A 27,997-nucleotide genomic window follows, 5' to 3' on the forward strand; every position below is an offset into this window, starting at 1 on the left:
TTAAGAAAAATGTAAATTTCATGTCTATGATCATTTTATTTCTGAAAGAAATAGCAGACCTTCAATCTCCCTCAGACGGTAGTAACAGCCTCAGCCTACCCCAGAGACATTGGAGATCAACATGAGAATACGCAAGATATTATATTACTTTTACATGACATACTGATTGCCACAGTTTTCAACAAAATGGCGGACAAAACAGAGCGAAATGAGTTTGAACTGAGATTGAAATCCGGCATAAACGACCCGGTATTATTAAATTAGTGTGTTATTGGAGTTTTTGAATAGTTAATTGTCTTAAATTAGAGGCTTCATGTTTTGGGAATGACCAGGGAATGAATTTCAGGAAGCCGAAGAAGATGATGATGACGAAGAAGATGAAGATGATGATGATGAAGAAGAGGGGTCTGAAGAAGATGAGGACGAGGTGGAACCCAAGTTAAAAATACGAAAGAATTGGAAATGCCATGATACTATTCTGAATGGAGAGGAGTGTGCAAGTTGTATGGCAGTCCACACGAAGGTGCGATCGCAGAGCTCAACCAGGACCTGTTAGCTTTCCTCTTATTTTAATTTCGATAACTACTCTCTCTCCACCACTCTCCCCTTCCTTTCCCCGCCCCCAGTTAATCGTCAGTGTGGGCCATATGGGTCCATATTATCGTGCAAGGCATAGGTTCACCCCTGATCAACGATAACGAACCTCAGCGCACAAACTATAGTACATGTTAATAAACATGGAAGCCTTTCAAAGACTTTGGCTGTATGCAATGATGTTTCTCTTTTTCAACATGAAGAGGGACGAAGGGTTTACTTGCTTTGCAGGGCAGTGCTCATACACCATAACTGTAACAATCCAAGGGTGTACAAAAGCGATGTGGAACAGTTTTTATATCATTAGCTGAATTATGTGCGCAGTTTTGATTAGTCCTTTCTAATGATCTATTTTATAGGATAGACATATAGATTACCTCACCATTAACATTTTTTGCTTCTTTAGCATACAAATCAAATGGATTCCATGTTCCTGTGGTAGAGTAATAGATCATTGAAGATAACAAAATGTTGTAAGAACATCAGAGACTCACTCTGCTTTACCTGGTGGGCCGCTTTTCTGTTCTTCCCACATTCTGAACAAATACATGGCAACCTGGAATCTATTTGTTAAATTTGTTTGCAAAGTTATAAGACCTTTGTTCAAATACTTATCGTAGTTTCTTGCCCTTGGAACTCACTATGGAGTTGTTCATATACTGGACCATCAAGGAAACCCAAGCAGTAGTAAAAAATATCCATCAGTAAGTACAAGAATGATGGTCAAAATAACACTATTTCAGAAAGATATTATAATTATGGTAGAAACAAAACAATACAGCATCCACAATAACTTGGCTACTAAGTATTTCTTCTTTAGCATCTACTTTCAAACATATCCCAGTACTGTTGGAGACCATCTCTGTTCACTTTGATTATTGCATCGTTTTATTGAACAGAGGGTCTGGAGAGATCAATTGCCATAATTTAGGGTGTGGTAAACCATTCCGGGAGTAATTAGCAAAAAAAAATGTGCTATTTAAAGGCATAACCACCATAAACTATATATTAATGGAAAGGTTATGAAATACATTATTCTGTGTTATTTGCTGACAAAGTTTCTCCAAATTCAGCTTTAGAAACTCTTTAGAGTGGTCAATTTACATTAAAGACTTAGTTGATTAAACCAAATTGTCTCCTAACATCTGCTACTATTGCAGTACCACAGTGTCCTTGGAAACTTACCCTCTTTATTTAAAGTGAACACAGGCAAACTGCCTAAAGCATGGGAAAGTGTGGATGAACAAGTTACAATTGGTTTAAGTATCTGGCCAGGTTAGATGCTGATGAGAGTTTTCTGGAGCAATCAGCAAATGATATGAAGCAAAACCCAAATGAATGCAATCCCAGATTACCATCAATACCTGACTGAAAATTGCTCCTTGTAGTTCTTGATAAGAATCAACAATAGTTGTGCTAGCATTTTCACAGTTCTTCAAACATATCCTTTTAGCACACTACAGCTATCAATCAAATCAGCATTGATCAGAGTGGAGACTATGTTGCCAGCTGTTCTGATGACGGACGAGTGAGTACTGTTAAACCAATTTAAAATGAGATTATTTTATTCTTTAAGTACAAATATTTCTTTGTGAGCAATCCTCACATTCTCTCATTTTAAACTCTTAATTAAATTGACTTGTCTATTTTTTCACATCTTCTGATTTGCATATTCAGGCTTTCATTATGGGAGATGAGGTTCTTTCCTCAATTTTATAAACTTCTCTTATACAGACATGATATTGAATTGTGTTTAAAATAATGGTGTGTGAAGTAGCTGAACTGATTTGTGCTTTTAGGTTGTAATAAATGGCCTTTATAGCTCTGAAAAACAATGTCCAGGCCAGCTTTGATACTCCTGTTAAGGTAAGGGGATATTTTGCCATTTTAGTGCATGTAACGATGAAGTTAAACTCATAGTCTGCATGTCACTATTTCTGTGTCTTTTTCAGTCAGTAGCTTTGGATCCTGAGTTCTCCAAGAAAAGAACCAAAATGTATGTTACAGGAGGAACAAAGGGGTGCTGTTTTCCTTTTTCCTATTAGATATAGGTAAATTAAATGAGTTGCATCTAGATCTGCCACCCTGATTTAATTATATCATCATAAATTAGCCAATATTAGGTGATCATGAGAATTTCCCCCTTGGAAAGGTTTCAAAACCCTTTTGCTTCAACTGGACTGGTTAGAATTTTAAGCATCTGTAACCCCCTTTACAGCAAACTTTACAACCTTTGATTGATACGATATTGTTGAATCTGTTTAATTTCACTATGTATGACTGTTTTCTCTACAGTTGATTTTGACAGAGAGACCTGGTTCAGAAACAAGTCAAGTATCTTACATGAAGGAGAAGGAAACATTAGAACAATAAAATGGAAAGCATCCCTTATAGCATGGGCTGATGACACAGTATGACTTTTTGCCTATGCCTTGTAGATCAGTTGATGTCATTTATTTCTATGTGATTCACCTTGAATTGATTTACATTGAGTAACTCTCTGTGACTGTGTTTCTTTCAGGAGGTCAAGGTGTTTGACATGAATTCTCACAGAGTAATAACTCATATAAAGAGAAGAAACCAGAAAGTAAGTGTAATTAATAGTGCTTGAAAGCATAGTATCCAAGTTTAGAATGTTTACATCTTCACAAGAAACCTCCTTCTCTAACAGTTACTAGCCTAAGGTTCAAAGCTGTATCATATAGGGTTTGATTTGTAAACTAACGTTGTGCATTATTTTTCAGTTATAGACCTGAGTTATATCGCTGCTGTCTGTGTTGGAGGGATGATGTCACTCTTTTAATTGGCTGGGCAGACATGTTGCAGGTATCAAATGTTTCCTCCTTCATTAGATTGGTACTGAGTACCATAACAGTGATCAACTTTTAGAGACTCTGTGATCATATTTAAATGAAAAGCTTGGTAGAGCAATAACTGAGAGTACTCATTGGAATGGCAGAGAGGACTCTGTAGTATCTCTATCTCTTTACAGATTTGTGTGGTTAAAGAAAGGCTGGTTCCAAGGTCAGATCTCCCTCCTTTGGTTGTGGAAATAGGTGAATATGATTGGAGTGCACTCATTTAAAGAAAACTTTGGCCTTTTTAGAATCATCTACAAGTATTGAGTATATCAGTTCATATGTAGTGTCACGTTGTTTTACTGATTTCAAATCTATTCTTTTCTTGTAGTTGCAAGGTTCAAAACTGACTATTACATTTCTGGAATTGATATCTTAAAGATGACTTGGTAAGTGTTTTAGTGTATTTTTCATGTGCACACTTAAAAGCCAAAATATTTCTGGTGCAACAATTTTATTTACATGTAACAAGGATAATTATTATATGAGAAGGTAGTCATGAGGCAAATCAAAGCCTTTTTGTAGGTTCTTACTTGGTCGGGATTTTGCCGTACAGACCATTTACATGAAAATAATGAGCCTTGTGTTTTTGTTCCAGAGGGCGGCAAATTAAAAATAAAAAAGTGCATATAATAAACTACTTGCTTACCTCACTTACTTGAGCTGCTCTGAGGAATAGTGGCCCTCAGTCTGTACTGCCATGACCTCAAGCCAATATTCCCCAGTGTGGCCATTTTTCTTGGTTAATAACAGGGTTAGAATTATATCAGTTATGTGGATCACCATTGAAAAGAAAGCTTACAGTGCATGTTTTATAACTTATTCTAATTGTGGAGGTCACACTCTTATTGATAGGAATGATTCAAATGGGTACCAACTATCAAGGAATAATGATGGGTAGAAGTGTTTCTAAGAACTATTTGATGCTGGGGGAGTACCATCTTGCAGTTTTCAAAAGGTGTAATTATTTTTTTCAGGTTATTCTGTCGTACATGACAAACATTGAGGAAGGCACCCAAAAGGTCAGTTATAGCAACAGCCATTTAGCTCATGAGAACTAAACATGCATATAGATAAATCATTTAATAAACCAGATGATTGAAAGTATTTTTTTTATTATATTCATGACCAACAGAAAGGTGAACAGTTAGTTGCACACAGACCACAGTTAAGGATTTTAACACCACAGGGCTGCAATGAACCTGAGGAGCTTTCTGCAGATGCTTTGTCAGTCAGAGGATTTGAACATTAATCGATGTGATGATTATCATTTAGGTATGACTTTGTGGTTGTCACTGCTGACTTTTCCTTATTGTTGTTGTTGTGGTTGTTGTTTTTTCTTTACATTAAGTTTAACCCTTAACTGCCACAATCTTATTTGTAATTCTCCTTACTGTCTGTCATACAGTTCTTGTGATCTTAGTTTGGAGAATTATGTGTTGATCAACTCATCATCTCCTAACTGAAATTTTTCTTTATTCTCATCACTTGTCTGCTTGATATTATTATATTGATATTTTAAAGAGAAATTCTGTCTTGGTCACTCATGGGAGTTGAAGGGTTAAAGAGATGAAAACAATTGGAAAATGGGTGATCTTGACTTTTCATTGCATTGAATATTAACTTATTTTGATGATACTGTGTTGTAAAACCTTCTCAATAAGATACATGAAAAATGTACTCAGTTCTGAGTGGTTAAGATAAATGCAGTTTTCAGGTAATTCAATGCAGAAGAGAGTTAATTCAGTGCAAAGAAGTAACAAACCAGACTGACCAATTCCTTGAACTGTTTAGCTGGACTTTGAAATTTTTTGCACCTTAAAGATGTGACATATCATGGTACATTATTGTTTTGATTGTACACAGTTATTTTGATGAACCCACAGGTTTGAATAAGTTATTTTTGCACTTGATGCATGCACTTTGCTTCTGCATAATTATGATAAGCTATCTCATATTTTTCATGTATATTATTAATACATAATCACATGATTTTTCTTGTGCAATTTGGAATAAAAAAGAACTTGTAAATTTTTCAGAGACCACAATTTTGTTAGTCTGAAAAAATTTACTTGTGCTAATTTATTCCAAATTACACTCAAAATAATGTGATTTCCTCTACAAAAAAGCGATAAAAGTGTGCAATGATAACAATTTCATCAATTTAAATGCAGGTGGGTCAGTTATTAATTGCATTTAGATCATTATGTTGTGAAAATTAACTGGTAACAAGGACTCCATGGCATGAACATCACGCTGACTTGTTTGGACTGCTGCTAGGTCTTTCGTCAAAAGACAATAAACAAACCACAGTTACTATGTAATATTGAAGTTGTAAGATTTTTTAAGGACGTTAATTTAAATTGTGAAATAGAGCCTGAGTTAATATTTTTGTTTAATGAAATTCCAGCTGGGGCATCAATTTATTTTTAAATATGTTACCAATTATTGGGTTAACAATTGTTAATTCAGAATTTCCTTGTGCCTTTACTGATTTTTTTTACAAGTAGTTATCCTTTTGTTTTGCCTTCTGAGAAATTATTGTTTTGTAATAATGTAATGTATACAGCCAATCCAATCAGTGTTTAGCCTCTATGTTTGTGTGGAAAGTCTGTTTGATGTTTATGCCCTGTTTGTTGCTGGTGTGTTTCATATTCCTTTTTTACTTTTAAGATCTATAGTTTTGTTATTATTATTATTTATTATTATTATTATTAATTATTATTATTAATTATTATTATTATTATCAGTATTCACTCCATAAATCGTGGCAAATGAGAGAATTGCATAATATTTATAATATTAACTGTATAAATGAACATAATTTTGATGCATGTACTTGTCAACTCTTGATACTTGACTTATTGCACACACTATTGAGCATTTCTGGCATGATGATTTTGGCAGTCCCTTCTTCTTTCCATTATGGTGGTAGGTAACATGCGTGTGCCAAAATAGACCGCATAGCATTATTTATAAAATTGACAAACTTTGTAATACTTGGAAGTTATTGCTCTTTTCTCCTGAACATCACCTACATTACATCAGCCTTTATCCATTACTTACTATCAACCTTTTTCCTTTGGGGTGGTAACATTGAAATGTGACAAGTAAGCAAGAGAAGTGAATACAGAAACACAATGAGTTTGGCTAACAATTCTTCTATAGGAAGGGTCCCACACAGAAAAAGCACTGAACTAAGCACTTTATTTAAATTATTTATGGAATTGAATTGCATGTTAAACAGATAAACAAAGTTAACAATGAAATATCCTAAAAAATAAGATTGTAATGATGTTTGTATTAAAGTTGATGCAAATAACTCATAAACATTCTAAACAACCTACTGTATCTTAAGGCAAGTTTTTTCTGTGTGCAGAGGCAATGCCTTGGACTGGTAATCAGAAGATCTGGTCTCAGATCTCCACCCTGGGACCTCTAAGCATCTCTTGGACTTTTTCATTCTTATAAACAAAAGGTCGGAGGAGTGTGCTCAACATCAGGCCATGTTGGCCATGACACTGACAACCACCTTCTCAGAATTCTTTGTGACATGATTTAAAGCAGTGTATGTGAAATATCATAAAGGAAATACCTTAATTTACTTCTTGAAGAACTTATATTTTTTTTTTGGTGTGTAAATCTTTCTTGGTGAGACCTTTGACTCACATTGCACTTCACAGAGTGACAGCATTTATTTGTATAATGCTGCCTCTTGGTGCAAGTTGGTCTCCACTACCTACTAAGTGTCCAGTTTGTGATCAAATGTTTAAATGCAATTGTTGTAATTTGGTTTTTTTTTTCTTTACAGGAAAATGTTGTGGCAGAGAGGAATCTGTTTTCCCGTTGTTAGCCCTAAAGATCTTGTTCCTGGCTAAGGTACATAATATTATGTTTGTTTTGATCCTAAAGAGTTAAATGATGGTTTGTTATATTAACACCAGCTTGCTTTGTACATTTTACTCAGCCCAGAAATATTGATGATCACATTAAAATTTGGCTCATGGATCATGGAAAGTATGAGGTCTATAAGAAAAATCTTTCTTAGTTGTCCTTTGTCAAAATGATCTGTCTGTCTTACCAGCTGTAGTTATCGCTGGCTGCTGAAAGCCTCAGAGGCTGTTCTTGTGTGTATTTTTTGGTAATCATCCCAACAAATTCAAAATACCCTAGTGCTTTTCCATTTTCTTTGATATGTGTAGGTGTAGGTGTGGTCAATTGTGTATGCAACTACTAAGGAGGATTTTACCAGCCAAGCATATTGATCAACCTTTTTTTAAGTTTATTCCCTGTGTTCAGCACCACAAATATGTTAAACAGTTTAACTGAATACTTTATTTTTAGGAAGCTCTGAGTGTATCTGAAACAAACAGTAAAGAAGTCAAGAAACATAATCATCAAGTAAGACAAAGATTTCCTCATAGCCAATGTTTATTGTGCTAGACTCTGGTCTAGGAGTGTAAGATGCAGGGTCCTTGTTGTGACTGATTTCATGTGGGTGTGGTGTTTTGGTGGCAAGCAGTGTAATATAGGCTTTGTAGGAGCTTAAAATTGATAGGAAAACCTGGTGAAATGGAGAGGGCTAATTCTGTAAATGAATAAGTCGGCCAACAAGTAGGAGTGGCAACCACTCCTATTCACATTATAACACAATATACTTGGATGAGGTTCACCTTTTTAGGCATCTTTCCTCTAATGTAGACTCTAAAGATTTTTACTCCTTGAATGATCAAGACAGAAAAGCTCCTTTCAATGTCGATACCCTATCAAGCATGCAAAATATTCATAAAAATTATATTGTAGCCAGTAAGTACTATGAAATATGAGGAGGAAAAGAGTGAAGATTTTTTACCCTCTTCTTCGTCTGTCAGTAATTCCTCATTTAACCTTTAGTGCAGTGAAAGTTTTACATGTGGTATGTTCCTTTTAACCATTTAAGGATATTCGAAGAGCTTTTTTGAATCTCTTTGATGGAGGAAGGAAAATATGAGACAGCTGCATGAGGTTTGCAAAGATTTTTTTTGTGATTACATGTCCTTGTTTTGATGAAGCCCTGTTGCCAGCTGATAATTGTGAAAACTTTCTTCTTGAAATTTTGCCTGTGCAGATTGTGCATCCAAGTATTGAGTGATGACAAGAAACTCTGGGAAGATGAAGGTGTACAAATTTGCCAGACAACATCAGCTGGATGTGAATATTCCTTTCCTTTTTCCCATTTTTTTACTGGGAGGTTCAAAATTAGTTTGAGTTATCCATGCTTTTAATTTATTTTCCTCTATCAGGCTATCGTCCCCTTATATTCCTACCAAAGCAGTGCAGCTGAGCTCATGGCAATTTTATGAAATGGTTTCTGTATGACTTCCTCAAGAAAGATGTCAAGGTTATTCAGTCCAACTACATTAAGGTCTTACTGTTCTTGTTGATCTTGTGATTTTGATTATCCAATCAGGGACCAACAGGAACACCTGCAGAGCTGTGAATTAATGAGCATATGAGATTATGTGTGGTAAAGATTGGGTTGATGGTGACCACAATGATGATAGGATGAGCAGTACAATATTTCTTGAGGGAGCCCCCTTTTCAAAGTAAATTCAGAATTACCGCACATGTTTGGCGATTTCTTCTCTATAGAAGCTTTTTTTGAGCGGGGAGAAAATCTTATGTCACTTGATGTTACCTCTACGTGCTACAAATGAGAATCAGAAGACTCAACTTTGCAGTCGAGGAACGATTGAGTACTCTGTGTTTGGCATGCTGTACCGTGAAACTCACAAAAGCAGGAACACCTGGAATAATTTCTGAAATCAGATTCCGTCACGGAAAAACAGCTAATCCAGCCATGCAAAAATTTTAAATGTATACAATTAACTTATTAGTGAGTGATCATGTTTTTTTCGTTTCCTGATCCCCCATATGAATTGGTCACAATACAGTGCATATTCTGCAAATCTTTCAGGTGTTTGGGGTACTAATATTTGTTCACTTGCTTGGGGTGTTGACATTCATTAAAGCCTCTTTGAGGTGGATTTTGATTATTGGAAATTCCTGTTTGTATTTCAGAAATTCAAGGCACTGATCAAGGAATGGCCAGCAGATTTATACGGTATGCAGAGCCCATCATTAATAGCGATACAGGTGAGTGGGAAGGACATTAAAACAATGAATCTGATTAACTGGCTCACTGTAGGGTGACTGTACCTGACTGACTGACTGACTGACTGACTGACTGACTGACTGACTGACTGACTTACTGACTGACTGACTGAAGGACTGATCAAAACCAACTGCCTGACTGGCTGAAGAACTATTCTGGACCCACTGATGGACCAACTGTCTCTCGCTGCCTGACTGTTAGACTAACCAACTGACTAACTGACCTATGTATTGAAACCTTCTGACAATGAACCCCTTGGTGCCTACAGGAGATAAGTTTATAAATAAACTGGTGCTGCCTCTGGGGGGGGGGGGGGGTATTACCAGAGAATTTGGTTTTTATCAGCTGAGTTTATAATGTGAATTAGCCACCGTAAAGAGTTTCTAAAGCTGACGTTTCGAGCTTTAGTCCATCATTCAGAGTGAATGCTTGACTGAGCTACCAGACCTCTGATTGACAACCTCACCCAATATTGCTGACGTGTCTGAGTGTAACATAACTTCTGACTGACTAAGAAAGCAACTGACCTCGTAGTTTTGTTATTGACATTTTTTAGGATCAGCTGGATAAGGACCCTAAGAACCGGTTTCTTTTGGAAACTCTTGGATGAACTGTGAGTCCCACTGTATTTTGTTCTGTTTTATTCACTTTTCAAGCTTACGTTCGAAATACTAACAGCTTTTTTTGCAATCTTTTTCTGTTCCAGTTACACGCGGCTGAAGAGATATGATAAAGAGCTCGCCCTATACCTAAAGTAGGATTTGCTTTCAATCCCTTGATACATCTGTTCGCAGCATAACAGGAATTTAAAGAGTAAAAACTTTGGTACCATTTAACTGAGCGTGTAAAAAGAAATATCAAAGTCATCTTGCTTTCAAGTTGAACCTTTTACATTTGACCTCAGTCGGGAAATATTCTCAAGACTGTTCTCTGGAATATGACCGTCGGTGCAGACAAGGAGAATTTGGTTGGTGATCAGTTCCTTTAATTCTCCTGAACCCTTAATGTTTGATTCATGGGTGAGACTATATGGGAGAGTTAGATCCTAGTTTCATATCTTTTGGGGTTGCATGATTAACAAGCCAACCAAAACTGTGGAGGAAAGTGGCAGACAGAGAAAGTTTTCCAGCTTCATCTCTTCGCATGAAACAACATTCATTTTCTTGACAACTAAAAGATTTTACGCTAGTATTTAATGCACATGTGCAAACTGCCCCTTTAATATTTCAGACTTGGACATAGCGATGTGTTTAACTTGATACATCAACAACAACTTTGTTTAGCTCTATTCAGGACAAGATTATTATGCTCATGGGAATTTTACCAAAGAAGGTACATATATAACATTGTTTTTCTGTTCTCTGTAAACCACAAAAGCATGAAAGGAAGCTGCTCGATTTGAGCGTCAAGGGTCGAACGTTCAGTGGCAAGATTTAGGGAAGAGTTTTTAGGGAAAATATCATCTAAATAATGAGCAATGTATCCAAGCAGTCGTTATTTCTAAACCTTCTTCAGTACGTGTTTATTTAGTTGTTTTTCTAGAAAGCCGTGAAGATTTTGGGGGAAAAAAAAAAAAAAATTGATAATACAGACAAAGTTCCTGTAAGTGAAGCTCTGAAACTTAAAAAAAATGTTTTTGGTTAGAGCTGACTAGGCAGTAACTGTCATCACTGTTGTAAAACTGAGCTGCGTTGATTTGCATGGTATACATCGTGCTTTATGTGCACGCTTACATTCTCTACTCCTAAATAATTTACGTGGAACATTTGTGATACAATTAGTTTCTTGGTAACTCGTTCATTTGGCGGTATCAAGTCAGCGAGAATAAGCCGTCCCTTGATTCGTTGGAGTTCGCTGTTTACTTTTCCCTCTCTTGTTTTTAAGAAGTGAACAACCGTCTTCCTGAATAAGTGGAACACGCGCTTTCGTTTCACAGGTAACCAGAGACAAGCGCGAAGCGAACGCGAAGGATAAATGTCGCGCGTACCTCACTCTTCGCGCGTGGATCTACCTTCGCGCATTGCCTCACACCTCTCGCGTTCGCACCCGCACCTCATCCGCTTACTTAAAAAACGCACAGAAAATTACACACCTTCTACGACGGTTCTATCGAAAGCTCTCTTGGGGCGCAGGATTCTAAGATCAGGTTAGCTATAGACATTAATTGTTTGAAATTAATCTTCAGTTTATTCTTTTTATCAAGCTTCACCATGTCACCCTCTTAAACTCAATAACAGGTTTCCCTGATTATTTTTCTGTGTGGGACGGTCTGAACCTTAATCATTCAATTTCAGGTTGCGAGGTTGTGCGCCAACTGAACAGGCGAATCAGAACTTCTTCATGTGGTTAGTATCATAACTTTTGCGTGGGTTGGATTCAAACTGAAATTCTCCCGCGCAAAGGAAATTCTGTCCCAATGTCCTCCAATCCATACTGTTCGATCAGAAATGCCTAACAGGAATGTTTCAATCATAGCGGAGTTCAGGTGTAATCTTTTGAATAATTTCCACCGCTGTGAAAAACTTGCCTTCAAGTAAGTTTACTGTGAAGGAGAACTTTAACTGATTTCTTATGAGTATCATTTTAGCTGATGAAAGGAGTATTTAAGGTTATTGCTACACTGAAAGAACACTTTCAGAAATGGTTTTTCCTATTGTTTAGTATCTTGACTCGCTCTTCGTGAAGGATCCACAAGCCGTGATGGATTATCACGACCTACAGGTATAAGCATTTTAATATACACTTTTGCTACTGCTTCTTTCCGTTCTTTGTTGTGTAAATCTAACAGAAATCATAGGCTGATACCATTGAACTGCGATCAACTGATAGAGCTATGTTTAGTGGAGTGTTGAAAGATATCCACTTTGTTCTGTTATTGGTCCAGAAAACTTTCGTCATCCTCTCAAACCAATGCGATGGTTCACACTTCTTTTATAACTTATAAAAAAATATTTGTATAAAACGGTTTAAAACGCGGGAACACCTGACTCTCTCTAACACTAAGGGCGAGAAATTTGTGCGTGATAAAACGAGCTGGAAAGTTATATCAGAGATTCTTTTTGGTATTTGCGCGAAACTGCTCACTCCTCAAAGATTCAAATGGTTCAGGTGAGAAGCTTTTGTTTCGTTACCTTTAACGATTTTAGAGAAGATAAGAAACCTTATCGAGCATCGAGATAATATCATGGTGCCATATTGTTTTTTAGATTCCTCATTTTGCAGAATTTGAGCGATCAAAAATTGCTTACTTTGCTGAGAAACAGCAATTATTATCCTCTGCAAAAGGTAATTCTTTACTTACAAGAACTACTTTTACTATTTGTTCGTTTGTAATTCACATTCGATCATTCAACTACAACTTATCCTCCATTTCACACCCGAATCTGTCTTAGGCCCTCCACGAGTGTGAACAGAGGCGCTTGGTTCAGGAAATGGTTTTTTTTGCTCAGTGAGTATAGAGTTATATTAAAAACTTGTAATTATTTAGAATTGCCATGCTGGCTGCTTTTATTTATTATTATTAAATCCACTTCTTCGCAAACGATTTTAAAATGAAGTCTTAAACAGTTAAATTTTTAGTTCGGTCTTTTGCAAATAATAGAAAAGGCCTGTTCAATTGCCCTAGGAGGAGACAAAGGAAACAATCTCTTTTTCCTCAACGAAGAATCGACCCTTAGACCGTGGTACCTTTCGGTGTATGGTTATTTTGGCCCATACCAGGTTCATATCCTTACAGGGATCTTGCATACTGCGAGTATCAGCAATGTGGAAATTGTCATCTGGTGTGCATGGAATCTGGCAAAGAAACTTCATGGAGTAGAATTTTCTCCCAAGGCCTTTTACAATTTCACTCACAAATTTCCATTTTTACGAACGTGCAATGTCTGATTTTGAAGAAGGAGACTTATTCAGGAACACAAACGAGTCCCAATTTCCCTCGCCTAATGCCAAAGAACTTGTCAATACATTCCTGCTTGTTGGAACGTATCTTAATTTTTTAGACTTGCAGCCATGTCGTTTATTACTTTTTCATTTTTTTTTTTAACTCAGGTCGCATGGGAACACAACAAGCAAGCTTTGCAGTTGGCATAATTCAGGAATAATGATGTAGAGAAGGTACTCTCATGAAAACATGTGTGACTAACAGTTAATAATTATTCACCGAGGGGGAGGCGAATAGTGGTGGATATTTACCTCGGCGCTTCGCAGCTCGATAAATATCCACCTCTTTCGCCGACCGTGAGGTGAACAATAGTTTAAGTATATGCCAAAAAAAAAAAAAGTTTATTTCTGACAATATACCAAAAAATTCGGAGATTGAGTTGTTGACGCGCGATTTTGTCTCTTTGGCTTCTTGGAGGTGAGTAGCACTTGCTAATCACCTCTGAACCAGCCAATGAACGCGCGCGAAAAGCATTATTTATCTGTGTGGTATATACTAAAAGTTCTCATTGGTGTGAGGTGATTTGCAGTTTGTAGTGTATGAATAACATGATATTTATTGATTGACAGGCAATTGAATTCGCCAAAGAACAAGACGACGAAGATTTATGGGATGATCTGATCAATTATTCTCTTGACAAACCAGGTATGTCACTATTTTTGTATGGGAGCCTGAGTTGAGCCTCCGCACTCCGTTCTTCTGTACGCACCTACTCTCATCTCCTTATTTCATCACGTGCACAAGACACAAAAATTATTTATATTTTTACGTCCTTTCTCAGTCGGGATAATCATTTTGGAACCTGAGGTAAAAAGCAAATTTTTTAAAGAATATAATTTTTTTCTTTACAGAGTTTATCACGGGGCTCTTGCATAATATCGGGACTCATGTTGATCCGATCAAACTCATAAAGGTATGAATGTTTCAAAATCAGTTTGTCTCAGTATCAATAACATAGTGTCAGTTCGGTGAACATTCCTAAACTGCGTCCTGTAGACAACCAGTGTTGTGTCAATTTAACGCAGTCCTCCTCCAATGAAAGCTGACACGATTCATGGCTTATCTGTGTTTAGAGCAGACCTTTCTTTAACCAAGACTACCGCTTAGCTGAAAGAAAACGAAAACAACTGGTAATCAGGCTATACTTGACTCGGCTACATGCTTTCTTTCATATTCTTAGAGGATTCCTGAGGGAATGAAGATTCCTGGTTTGAGAGATTCATTGGTGAAAATTCTTCAAGACTTCAATTTGCAGGTAACTGGCCTGACTGAAGCAGTACTAACAAGTTTTGGTTGCGTTAGCCCATCTAACGTGCACAACTTCGAGTTGCGTTGAAGTAAAATTTCATACGTCTTTCAGTGTTATCCGTTTTAGTTTAGGCTGCTCTGGTTTCCCTTTTGTGTTCGGCTTGTAAGTAAACTACTATATAGAGGGGTTTTCAAGTGTGTGTCGAAAGTAATCAGGAATTGCGTTGGTCTCGGTGTGACCCAAGAAATTCGCGCCCTTCTCTCGACCAATCAAATGCAAAACTCAAAACAAGCGGGACTTGGTCATTCGCGTTTTCCCGCGCTGCAAGCGATTTCCTTATGTTCACTTTGGATTCTCATTGGCTACTGATGTTATAAACCTTCGTTCTAATTGGTCGCAGTGATTACTTTGGTTTTGCGACACTCCATTGAAAACTGGTTTAACTTGATTTATCACCAGAGTAACTTTCATGTACAAGTAATAATTGCTTAGTTTCATTATACGTGTTATTCAAACTGAAGCGGTGTTTTATTTCTAGATCTCTCTTCGTGAAGGCTGCAAAAAGATTCTCGTCAAAGACAGGTGAGATAAGAGGCTTTATCCTCCATTATATAAAAAAAATTTGGTGTTATATTCATTAAACCAATTAATTCATTCGTATTTGAAATTGAAAAGATGTGAAACTTACGATCAGTTGGTCACCTACAATATTCAATTTTATAAATTTCTTGCATGGGTTTTACACGAGGAACGCGTTACACGCTGCTGTATGCAGGACATGGAGGTGATGTCGTTCAAGTAGCTAAGATCATGCTTGAAACATTTCGTATTACTCAGCACCGCGTTGATTTCACTGAGGGAAATGCTGAAATCCAGTAATGTGAGCTTTTCTCCTCTCTGCAGCGTGTCTTTGCTACAAAGGTTGAGCAAGGTTCAGCAAAGGGGAGTGTCAATTGACGGTATGTATCCTGCAGAATAATCCTCAGACTCAGCCTGGATTGTTTTTTATTTTTATCCAGAACGCTTTGCCAGATTGGGCTCAAACCCTAGTTTGAGTCATTCTGTTGTGTTATTGTAGTAAGATCCTTCACTCACAGTGACTGTCTCCACCCAGGAGAAGTGGGTGCCTGAAGACTCTAACAGAATCGCGAGGCAGGGATAAGCTCCGGCTTGTGGGGGAGGCGGGGGGGAGGGGGGGCACTTAGCTTGAGAGAAGCCTGACTGTACCTTTAATTTTTCACCTGTGTATTAAGTTGCTTCGTGTTTTTAGAAACTGGGAAAAGCCTCGTCAGTTTTTGAATCATTTTCGTATACAGGCCCCACATGAACCTATAAGCTGGCACGATTACTGTTAATCTTATTCTTATGTGTGGTTTTGTCGTTGTAGATGAAACAAAGTGTCCCGTTTGTCAAGGAGCAGTTATTGCTGAAGGTTAGTGCCACAACCCCCCTCCTGAAAAGAATAATATAAAAAGAGGAAGAAATGAATGTCCCCTTTTTGGTATGACTGCTTATCTTTTCTTCATTTGTTAGGTAACATTTGTGACTGTGCATTCAGGTTCTGGTGTCTCTTAATCTTTGGTTGAGAATTCCCATCTGCTCTACCTCTCTTTCCATTGTGGTTTCTTAAACGAGAACACTACAAATGTTAGAACAAAACGTGATCAAGCTAAGATACTGAATTCCGTGCATATGCCTTACATTGGAGGCAATTCCTCACTTGTTATCTGTCTCCGTGAATTAGTGTTTTGTGAATCTTTTAATGTTTTGTGGAGAATGAGCTTACGCGGCATAGAATTTCTGAGAAAGCTTCCTTGGCGACACAGGATTTTTTTTTTCCTTAGTTTCTCCTCTGATCTCCGTAAACAAATTTGATAAAAAATATTGAAATAGGTCTGTAAACGCTCTAAAGAACCTAACTTTATCTTGTCTAGTCTTGGGGGTTGACTTGTTCCTTATCTTTACTTTCATCCGCTGTGAAAGTCTCGTGGTTTGCACCACTGGTGTACTAGTGGTATCTCTTTTGACAGGAGAATGATTTTGTTTTTCAGATACAAAACGAACCTCACATGTTGTGGTTTTTTTCTGTAAACATGTTTATCATGAAGATTGTTTACCAGCTCGTGACGTGGTGAGTAATGATCAAGTAAAGATATCAAAGGCAGTGTTTGGCACTAAATTCGTGACAAATCATCGGCCGTCAGATATGCGCAGACGGCCGCACCATAGCAAATGAAGTGTACAAGCAGGACTCTCCCATCCGTCCCTATGCAGGTTTGGGTGGTACCACGTATAAACCTAATTCTGCAGCTGGGTTTTTTGCGCAATGTTGGGCTTCCTAAGGCTTGATTATTCAAGTTTCCTTTTCCAGCTTGTCACATTGGAAATCGAGGTGCTTGTACGAATGAAAGATAAATTGCATCTGCTCAAGCAAATGAATATTGCTTTCATTGAGAACAAAGTTACTGGGTTTGCAAATTGTCAAGAGGTTGAGGTTTAGCTGGTATAAGTTGCGCTAACAATAAAAGACACTGAGAGAAACAGGCTTGTACAAGTAACCCTCAATCTACTTGTTGACAGTATTATGGTATTTCCCATAATGTTCTTTGCATGGCTATGAAAAAAGCTACAGATGGTAAAGGGAGAAGACACAAGTGCACGCTAATATAGGTTGCTATTTGCTTTGTAGGGTCCGTTTTGCCAGATTTGCACAGCGCATAGCCAAGTGAAGAGACTGCGTTCCCGTCACGTGCAGAGAAATGAAGCAAGGCCTTGATTGGCCAACCATCCCAAGAGATTGAGATTCTAGGACTCACAACTTCAGAAATTAAATTTAGAATGATGCTATAACTGACAACCCCCACCCACTCGTTAATTATGAAAATCCCTTCATTTAGAGACGACAGAAGCTGCTGTCCCAGTCGTGTGTTCGTGCACCTCTCGAGGAAAGGCCGAACAGAACAGTAAATGAACCTAATTATATAGATTTAATTCCCATAATTTAAGACCCGCAGCAGAATCTTTAAAGATACCTTGCGCAGGAAACAACTAAGGAGAAGTTCACGTGAGAAAAAAGGGTGTTAGGTGTTTTCGTTTTCACACCAGAGTGCATTTTTATTGAGTGTCATGATTTTATTGAGTGTCATTGATTATAACAGCCAATCGGGACCAATACAAAGTAAACCGGAAGAAAAACCAAGTAAATCCGCGAAGCAAGAATAAACTCTCCCATAACAAAACTGAGTAGAGCAAGGCTAATTGGGTCCTAGTTTACTTTTGACACCACGAGTCGAACATTCAATTTAAGAGTGCGTTCTTGGTTATTTTGGAAAAAAAACTAATGTGCGCATGCAGGTGTATTGCCAGCCATTTGCAGGGAGCAGTGAATGATGCACCTCTGGCAGCAGTTTGATTTCTCTGCGTCCCAGCCAAGCAGTGAGACAAGCTAACATTTAATCCTGGCTTGCAAGAACTTAGACCCCGCTGATAAACACTTTGTCATTTGTTTGGTCATCAGCAATTTTTATTGTACACAAATACATTAGAAGGAAATAAGAAAGGGGCACTTGTACAAAGAGTGTATTGTTTTGGACATGGCGGATTGCTTTATAAAATATACGACTTTGTTTCATCTAAGGAGAACAATTGAATTCAAACTCTGCTTGTCTACCGAGTACGCAGAACAGAGTGTTAGCTGTCAAGATCCAATTACGCTAAACAGCTCATCAACGCGCACAATACATGTTAATTCTCGTAACCTAGTCAACACAGTCAAGTGTATTGATGATACGCAAATAATCTTCCTATAATTTGTAATAAATAATGTTTTAAAAAATACAGGAACATCGATCGGGTTTTATTAACTTTGTACACTGATCGGTTCCGTACATAGCAACACAGTTATCGCCCACTTTTCGCTTGAAGTTTCATATTTTTTTTGCCGCCGATGTTTCAAATTGAGGAGGTTTTAAAGAAACGAGGCATCACTACGTGCAACACGAGCAGGATGTGGTTGTTCTTCACTAAATTCATACCTCCCTGAGTTTGTCGACGTTTTCGAACTTTGAAGTTTAATGTCTGTTTTTTTTCTTGGATGTGACTGAACGTTCTTCTTAACTACAGCTCGGAAAGTAAATGCAGTTCTTTCAAAAGCAAACTACGAAACAACGTGATAATATACAAAACTATACGAAAAAAGCGTTCTGAAAGTGAACTTCAAATAATATACAAATTTTGAGCAAGATGCAAAAAGTCTCAAACTCATTTTTGCACACACAAAAACACAGCAACAACTTCCAATAGAGTTACCTTGTGCAAAACAATTTCATCATTCAGGAGACCCAGTTGTGACACAAAACAAATGATTGGCGTAGTTATGGCAAATATGCCAAATGAGTAACTTGTTGCACCGAGCGAAACTTAGCTGAAGTTAGAGAGAACGAACAGTGAAGTAGGTCAAGTTTATGCTGAGTTTGTTTCCCAAAAGTAAATACCATGAGTACATAAACGACTGCAATGATCAAGTGACTGAAGTAGGTTTGCTGTCCTGACAATAATCAGGGTCTTTAACACATTTATCCGCTTCCGCTTTTCCTTCGAAAATTCCAATGTACTAGACATTTCACGGAGTTCCAACGCTTCTACGGCCCTTACATGAGTATTTCGAAACACTCACACGACCAGTAATCTAGGCCTTTAACTTGGCCTCAAACCTGGTTAATAACTACACTAAAGTACGCTGCGTTGTTCCATTTAGATTATTCCACGAATATTACGTTGCGTTTGGTAATGTGTTGACTGAGGTTCCTAATCCATCCAGCAGGGCATCTGCTCGATTTGCATCTAATTCCCTGAAAAACAGCAACAACAAAAACTGTCTTGAGATGGATGTACATTCTTCTATTTTGAATAAAATGACTTAAGAGGAGCGAAGAAAGTCTCAGTGTTAATTAAAACTGTTGCAAAGACCGACTTAGCCTGTTCCACGCTCTCGTTCAGGAATGACAGGCTAGTGAAAATGCGAGTTACTTTTGCCACCGAAGCTTGCGTGGTAGTCTTTTCCGTTTGCCTTCTGAAAAGACAGTTTAACAGGTAACTAGCACTAAGCCTCCCAGCCACCCCCCCCTCCCCGCGCCCACGCCCACGCCCAATTATCTGCCACGGTGAGATACACTAATATGACCTCATGTATTAGTTTTATATATCAGAAACTTTAAAATTGCTTACATTTGTTCAACGCCAGAGCTTTCAGCAGCGTTCGCTCTCGACACAGTACCGGTTGACGGCGAAGAGTTGTGAGAGGTGGGTGAAAATGGCGCGCTTCCCCGCACCAAATTGTTCGTGACCGGAAAGTTCAAAGCATAAACCGTCTTCATGGGCGCTGTTGAGTATGCGGCGTTTTTACTAAGCAACGTCCCCGTGGTGTAGCCACCTTGATTTGATAAAGGTCCATTTGGTAGCGAGCTACGATTCAGAGTTGAATGCGTAAAGTTTGGTCCTACCACCCCGTTTGTCGGGGTGGGATTGAGCGAAAATTTCGACCGTTGTTGCGTAGAAAAGCTTCTGTGAAGGCGAGGTCTTGGTTCTCCACTTTGCTTATTGGAAGGCGGAGATTCCGACGACGATGAAGACGAAAATGACGAGAGTGATACTTGTGCAGGTGGTGATTTGGGTCTGAAGTGCAGTCTGAAGATAAGAAACATATACGAGTAAGACAAAAGGCACGTTCTAGCAAATACTGAAATCATTTTTTATCACGACAATTAGTTGGGATATGAATATCCAACCACCTAAGGCTATGCTCTCGACAGGGTTAATAGCTTTTTTGGTATTAATCATTCAAGAAATTCTTCAACACCTTCGAAGTCAAACTTTCCGGGGCTAAGGTTTTTCTCTCGGTTTCATATAGGAATGTAAATAGAAAACTTAACTCATTTCCCGTGAGCAATACAGTGGCAAAGTTAAGAACACTTCGCGATGTTACGATTGTAAAAAGCATACATGCAACATCACCGACAGTATAGCTTAAAAGCACGAAACTTAGGTAAAAGTTAATGTAAAAGAGACTAAAAACTTACAACGATGGCTTCTTCCAGCCTGTTAGGTGGTCATATGGAAATAAACCATTGGGTAACGAGAAGGACGATGACGGTAAAGCGTTTAGACGCATGTCTAACTCGTCTAAGTCTTCCGATAAAGGACTGTAGCCCCGATCCATATATATCCTACACAAAAAAGAAGATACACGTACAATGTGTTATACACATCACTTTGCGCATGTGGACCAACAGTATTAAGAACATCAGCACAAAGAGAGTGAGAGAGCTGCCTCACCTTCCACCTCGACCCACTCTCCTCCGCGCAAATCCAATGACTCTCTGCGGCGATGATATTGATGTACAACTGAAACGAAATCTCCTATCACCCAAACCACCTTCGGAGGGATCTACCCATGGCAGCGGCTCTGGCATATCGAATCGAGGCTGAGGAACAACAAAGGAAATAACTTTACTCTTTGGATTAAAAACATCTATTAGGGTAGTTCTGTACCATTAAAACATTTAATTATTCATGCAAAAAGAATGTTCTTGCATTTATTAGGAATACTCGAATCAACCAACCGCGATGTATCTGACGCCAAGCTTTCTTTTAAATGCGAATCTACCATCAGGGTCTTCTTCATCATCTTCAGGTTCTGATGGAATATCCACCTGGTTGATTGGAAGAAAAGTAACCCAGTGATAATTAGCAAGAAAATACCTCAGTTCCAAAGAGAAAACACCTAAGAACTCGATAACTAGATTGAACACACAAAAACAATCGAACACAAAACAGTTAAAGGTATATTACACTTGTCACGCATGTGGGACTAAGAAAAATCGACGTCAACCATACAGATTTGAACTACAGCTTGTCCTGATTTTGTCTAAGTCAGATATTCTTCACCACTTCCTGTATAGCTCAAGAACTGAATAATTGCTTCCAAGCTGATTCTAAAATCAACTATACTAGACAGTCTAGTACGTTTCCTTACTGGAGGCGGAGAGACGTGAATTGGCTCTTCATCATCACTGAACAATATCTGATCTCCAGATGGTTGAATGTGAGGTGCCTTGGCAGGGTGACTGAGCTTAGGCCTCTTAATACTGCAGAAGAGTTTGACACATTTCAACTATATTAGAAATTAAATAATGAAAACAACAACAACAACAAAAGATTTTTATCTATGCTCTCAAAAGTTACATATAGTTAGTTATCAAATCTGACATACTTACCCTAATTCATTGTAATTCAGGTAGTCATTCTTGCCTGCTCGCGCCCTTTCCTAGGAAAAAAAGAAGAATGACACATGTATATTAGGTTATTAACATAGTTTTTATAGATGATGCATGTAGATGAGTTTTGGAAGAAATCTTTTTACCTGTGCTCCTCTTCTCCATAATTCGTGATCCCTCTCCCCTCCTGTACGCGAGCCAGGTGTTACATTCTCACCATAGCCTGCTGATGTTGGCACAGTAAGATTGGTGGCTGGAGGTTGATATCTGATCATATCCATACACTGTTGAAGGATCTGACCTGCAAAATCTCCAGCAGCATATCTAGTATATATAAAATGGAATTAACATTAGTGCCAATTGAAAAGAATAGTCAGATATTCTGTTTATTATAACGAATTCCAATACATGTAAGTGTTGCTGAGAAATTTGATTAACACAGACTTATAATCAGATTGGGTATGGAATATCCCATAGATTCTATTAATGAATAAAATATCTGGAATTTGAATCTGTTGGGGGTCTACATAATCAAATTCATATCTGTTTCTCACAGCCTTAAAGACAGCCTTAGAACTTAGTAACCCATCTGATCAAATCTTATTATGGTTTCCATAGCAAAGAGTAACTGAGTAATATTACTCTATGGATGGGACGTCAATCAATCATGCACTACCCCAGCATTTTGTCAGATCACATCTTCCTTACAGTTTGCAAATACCCATGAACATTCTTGGTGGAGAGATGCACCATCAAACTCACACCTTTCCCAACAGCACTACACAGTGACCCCAACAGAGCTAAAACCTGGATCTCTTGATCCACAGTCCGACAGAACAACCACTAGGGCTACCATGACTGCCACTTGGTAAGTAGAAACCTTTAGAGTCTATATCCTCTCCCATTTTAAAATTAAGATCTTTTTATTTCCTCTTGAAAGTGTGCTTGGCCTGGTTTGCCACAAAAAGTGATGTTGTACCTTTTCTCAAACACTTGAATAGTAAGCTGCAGATGTTCCTTTTTTGACTGCTCTCTCCTCTTCACCATATCCAATATTGTGCAAGCTCTATTTAAATCTCTGCGAAGCTTCAGCATTTTTTCATACGAGGCTTCATCATTCTTGCGATTCTGCAAAAACAGGGTGGAAAAGTTATATCAAAGGTTTAAATAACACTAAACAGCACAAAGTATCTTAAATGAAACACTTTCAGTTAAACTGACAATCATCTACCTTTCTTGTTTGCATCTTTTCAGTTCTTCTTCTAAATGCAACATATGGATCACTAGCAGATGAGCCATCCCTCTTTTCTCCTTTAAGCTGTGGGGTCAGTGATATCACCAGATCCTTCTGAAACAAAACAGTATGCAAACATGAGGATACAATAAAACGTTTGCACAATCATCACCTGTCAGGCAATGACAATCTAGCCTCAGCATCTGTTCCTTCCATTAAAAATCTCCATGCTTTTCGACTGAAACTCTGAATTTTAACCTTTTGACAAAACATTTTGCCTCAAATCCCTCAATATTTGTTGAGCTCTCACTTTCTTAAACTTAGAATACACTTGAAACTCAGTTTGACATTTATATTTCACTTCCTGTGGTTTCTTTATTTTCTTTTTTTTTTTTGGTAACCATTTTATGATTCAAGTTGCCACCCAACTACTTTCAAAAAAGTTGAACTTGGAGGACTGAAAAAGATAATGTCAGCCCCATACCAGCTTTTTCCGTTTATTCATCCAGTACTCATAGAGTGGCTTTATTATATCACCCCCTTCTTTCAACAATGACTTGGCTTCATTCAAAGACACCACCTGAAAAAAGAAAAGAAGAATTACACAAACTGTTCTTCATAATAACTTTTCACATCATCTCTGTAGCTTTGGATGGACAAAATAATCAAAAAGAGAGTTAACTATTTAGAGTTGCTTATTAGTGAGCTTTCTTCCCCTCACACCTTCACTTCCCATTTTGCAATTTTGCCAAATTATTTTTGACTCAGTTTGATCTGATGTTACATTTTTAAAATTTTCATCTTCTTGTTCAAAATCAACAGTATACTACACCTCTAGGAACAAACACAAAACGCAAAATATGAAGTTCAAGACTGCATGTGGCTACTGATTTACATGTAGCACAATTTTCATAGCATTGGAAAGAGCTAAAGGTTGTATAATGATGGTAGAAGGAAGTGTTGTAGGAGGTTTGTCTCACAAGCAAACCAGAAAACCTGCCACATCCCACAGATTAACAAGTACCTTGTTATGCTAAAAAAGATGATTTAAGAATGTAGTGACTAATTGACACTCAACCAATAATTTAATGGTAACAAATAATCAAATTAACAATAATCATAGCAATGACTGCAATAGTAATAGTAACAATAATTTATAGGGGCTAGCTCAAGTACTTCCCTGTTCCTCTATCGGTCTATCCTTAAGGCTCCAATAATGATTAAACTTTGCTTCTTTTAATTTTGCTTATTAATTGTTAATCAATTTCTTCTTTCATTGAAATTCCATTCTTGTGACACTTTTTTTTCATACAACAAGGCATTCTGAATTAAAGGATATTCCCCCATTCCACTGTTCCATCATTCCATCAAATAAGGTCACCTTGTTAAACTCAAGGTATTGTCTTTGAGACTTTGCTGGTTTTACAAATTTAACTGCTTTTTGGGGCATTAGTCGCCAATTGAAATGTTAAAATTCTCTCTCTTCAACAAATAAAATTTTTCTTCAAGGTTTCCTTGATGTGTGAATCAAACCTATTTTGTTACTTCTGCAAGGAGAAATTTCTTTTTTTTCACACGCCATCCTGAATTTATTGTGAGATTTTTATTGTCTTCAGTAGTACTCCAAAACAAACAATAAGTAACACCAGGAAACATTGGATCAAAATTGGGTCAAGATTGGAATTCTATTGTGACCATCACTCACTTACCTTGATGCCATATATGGCTTCGCCTCTGTTAGGAGTCAGTGGCCACAAAACACCCTATGTGCTAGTTATTTTCCAAGTACTGTATGTCACTATCCAGAACACAACACAACATTACAAAAATGTCATTTAAATCACCTGGTTTCCTGAATTTCTCTCCAGCTGGTCAAGAAATTGTTCAAATCTAAATGGAGTCAGCAGCTCCTATGACAAGAGAAAAAAATTCAGTTTTTCCTTTTCAAACAAAGAAAAAACGAACTCCATCACTGTGCTCTGTGTAATCAAACTCCACTACCCAAAGGATTGAAGAACTTGTTGATAAACAAAAAGCAAATATTTACAAAGCAAAGGAGTAAAATCATTAAAATGAGAAAAGAAAGATCTCCCACTCCAGCAAGAAAGGCATGAGACAAAAGATGGAAAAGTTACCTTGTAAATGTATAGTTACTACTAAGGCTGGATCAAAAAGTCCACAAATGTCATAAATAGATTTTGACCTCAAAAGAACAAAATTTAGGGAATGAAAGACATCATGTGTCAAACACATCAACGTCATGCATTCAATGCATACCCTGCTTGAGTAGTTCAGTGTGATTACGTAATGTTACCTTCTTTTTATTGAAGTTCTTCAACCACTCCTCATCTTCAGAATCCATATCATACTCAGGCAGTTCCTCTTCAAAATTGAAAGCTTGAAAGAGAAAGATTCCTTCAATTGCAAATAATGTCGTGGAGATCATCGCTAAATGATGTTTTCATAGTGATCAATTTAACTCCTTTACCGCCTGTGTGACGTACTGAGTATATCACACATGAACCTATATGACACACTCAGTACATCAAAAGTTAAAGGGTAAAAATAAAATTTTTAAAAGAAAAAACTTGAAAATAATACCACAGTTTAACTGGAGACCTTTGCAAGTAAGTAGATAGTGCAAGATTTAGAATTAACATCATATTCATATCAGGACAGCCAATTTCACCCCAAACCTCTTTTTCAAGGTGGAAGAGAACACCCTTGTGAGGACATGGCTTGGAGCGAGTTCTAAGCAAATGACAGAGTCATGAATAATTCCAACCAATAATTATTCCCTTGCATAGTTCATGCAAACAAACCTTGGACATGGATGTATTGCTTTGGCTGTTTGAAGGGATCATGGTAAAGAAATTCAACAACTTTATCTTTGATTTCCTCAGTGTCTGGAGTTGGTATCACCAGCTGCTGAGTATCACCATAAACCTGCTGTGCTGAGATTGCTCTCTGAAGATGGTGTTCCTAGACAGAAAGAACAAATCTGGCTGCTTCACTTCCTGTTTCTTTGTCCAAAAAAAATCAATGTACACTATACTTTCTTAAAAAAGGAAACCTCCATAATGTGGACCTTTTCTAATAAAGAGGAGTACCTCTAAATTGCAGCTCCAAAGAGCATATAAGGTAGAAAATGCGAACACTTTTGCAATCAAGTAATAATGGCTGGTGTATTATACAATTTCCTGTTTGGAGTTTCATTAAAGATAAAACTTCATAACATATGTTTCCTTAAAGAAAAAGACTCAAAAGCTTCTTACAGGAATTTGAAAACTTTTAAGGCTTAAATAAGCACAATATAACCATTCTTAAATATTCTCCTTGTTACCATTTGCTTCTCTTGACACTATCAAAAGGGGATTTTCAAAATTTAAGCATAGTTTGACTTTTTCCTGCCAAACATTGCATTGTAGTCTGTTTTTTTTTTCATAAGACAGTGTCCCAATACCACATATTAAAAAATTAAATACAAGTGTGTGCATGTTATGTCAAACTTAATCCAGGAATATTCAAGACCATTTATTAATTCAGGTCCTATTATCACTTCTGATAAATTTTTAAACAAAAAATTCTAATTCACTGCTTAGAGATTCTATGCAGATAAATTTTAAAATTCAAAGAAAAATTATAATGATAAAGGGATAAATTACTGGATCTTTGACACAAAATAATCACAATCAATTTAGAGGTAAATTTAGAAGTACTCTTCACAACAATCCATTTAAAATCTAGATTTACAAAAATTTAATTCAAATGGTTTCATCAACTGTTCCCTTAAAAAAATGTCCCCATGGCAGCAAATATTTTTTCAATTCCATCAAACTTAAGTTTTAGAAGCCAGTCTCTACAACACGTACTTGTAAGGCAAGAAAAAGGCCAACGCATAAATTTCCAAAACGTAATAAAACTTCCCATCGCACCAAGGTAAAAGGTTTTAAGACACAAGCAAACGGAACTTCAGACCTTAATTCGAAAATATTTTTCGATCGCGCCATTTGGAAGCTACTTCCGCATTTTGCAGACATTAATATGATCGTCCTCGATCACGTTCAAAAATGGCGGGTTTACGCACACATATCACGTGAACAAACTTTAAGTACATTTCACGAAGCTTGTAAACTCGAGAAATCGTTCAAAAATAACGATTCAAAACATCATTAGTTTTCCTAATCCGATGTTTCGATTAGGAAGTGAAAATAATTTTTTGAATGTTACTTGTACATCATCTCCTCTAAAAGAAATGAGCATAATACTGCGAGTTGACAACTTATTTTACTCACAGTTTCTTCTTCTTTCTCCATTCCAGTAGGCATTTGAGGTACGGCACGATTTATTGCGCTGAGTTCCGTCAAATCGGGTAGTTCCTCCGCCCGATACACTGGAAGAGGCTTGTTGGAATCGAGCTGCCGAGCTCTGAACGACTTACTCATCTTGACGCGCTCTTAAGTTCCCAAAGCGGCGCTCAAATTTAAAAATTTGAAACACTGCACAAAGCGTGCAGGTTCAAGAAAATTTTGAAACTTACTCTAGGGAAATCGATTTAAAGCATTTTGAACATTATGTCCTGTCAGGTCGTCTTTTAAGACTGACTTTGACAAATTTTCTTCTTGGGATCCCATTTTCTAGGATCCATCATGGCGGTAAAAACGCTCATAGGGGAAATATGTCCCAAAATG

The 27,997-nt window shown here is 37.4% G+C and overlaps 2 protein-coding genes across 3 annotated transcripts; one reads left to right on the forward strand and one right to left on the reverse strand.

Moving 5' to 3' along the window:
* The first annotated feature begins 170 nt into the window (after positions 1-170).
* LOC131791632 (vacuolar protein sorting-associated protein 41 homolog) lies at positions 171-18,635 on the forward strand. Its single transcript, XM_066172841.1, is given in 45 exon segments — positions 171-249; positions 347-523; positions 1,215-1,298; positions 2,048-2,122; positions 2,394-2,423; positions 2,425-2,460; positions 2,547-2,619; positions 2,890-3,005; positions 3,116-3,177; positions 3,336-3,420; positions 3,587-3,650; positions 3,784-3,841; positions 3,978-4,002; positions 4,430-4,474; positions 4,588-4,701; positions 4,703-4,727; positions 7,264-7,331; positions 7,420-7,476; positions 7,797-7,853; positions 8,392-8,415; positions 8,417-8,451; positions 8,557-8,609; positions 8,701-8,801; positions 8,803-8,832; positions 9,513-9,587; positions 10,163-10,211; positions 10,306-10,360; positions 10,837-10,876; positions 10,879-10,938; positions 11,149-11,217; positions 11,909-11,932; positions 11,934-11,951; positions 12,268-12,327; positions 12,813-12,842; positions 12,844-12,891; positions 12,999-13,054; positions 13,698-13,722; positions 14,119-14,194; positions 14,401-14,462; positions 14,730-14,804; positions 15,337-15,380; positions 15,702-15,757; positions 16,186-16,230; positions 16,850-16,929; positions 17,488-18,635. Coding segments are annotated over 45 exon segments (2,691 nt in total). The 5' UTR covers positions 171-186; the 3' UTR covers positions 17,575-18,635.
* A 125-nt stretch (positions 18,636-18,760) lies between these two features.
* On the reverse strand, positions 18,761-27,978 carry LOC131791633 (enhancer of polycomb homolog 1). Of its 2 annotated transcripts, none has more exons than XM_059108976.2 (15): positions 27,602-27,978; positions 26,129-26,288; positions 25,621-25,703; positions 25,151-25,216; positions 23,791-23,886; positions 23,304-23,417; positions 23,052-23,200; positions 22,219-22,396; positions 22,073-22,122; positions 21,832-21,943; positions 21,419-21,508; positions 21,132-21,280; positions 20,876-21,022; positions 20,025-20,483; positions 18,761-19,648 (listed from the first exon to the last, which is right to left on the reverse strand). In XM_059108976.2, exons 1-15 carry the CDS (start codon positions 27,749-27,751, stop codon positions 19,570-19,572), a joined length of 2,082 nt encoding a protein of 693 aa, XP_058964959.2. In that variant the 5' UTR covers positions 27,752-27,978; the 3' UTR covers positions 18,761-19,569. The 2 variants fall into 2 exon arrangements, with proteins under 2 accessions (XP_058964959.2, XP_058964958.2); XM_059108975.2 differs by having other exon boundaries at positions 23,304-23,420.
* Positions 27,979-27,997: the final 19 nt, after the last annotated feature.

Source organism: Pocillopora verrucosa, chromosome 10 (genome assembly GCF_036669915.1).
Source record: "Pocillopora verrucosa isolate sample1 chromosome 10, ASM3666991v2, whole genome shotgun sequence".
NCBI lineage: Eukaryota > Metazoa > Cnidaria > Anthozoa > Scleractinia > Pocilloporidae > Pocillopora > Pocillopora verrucosa.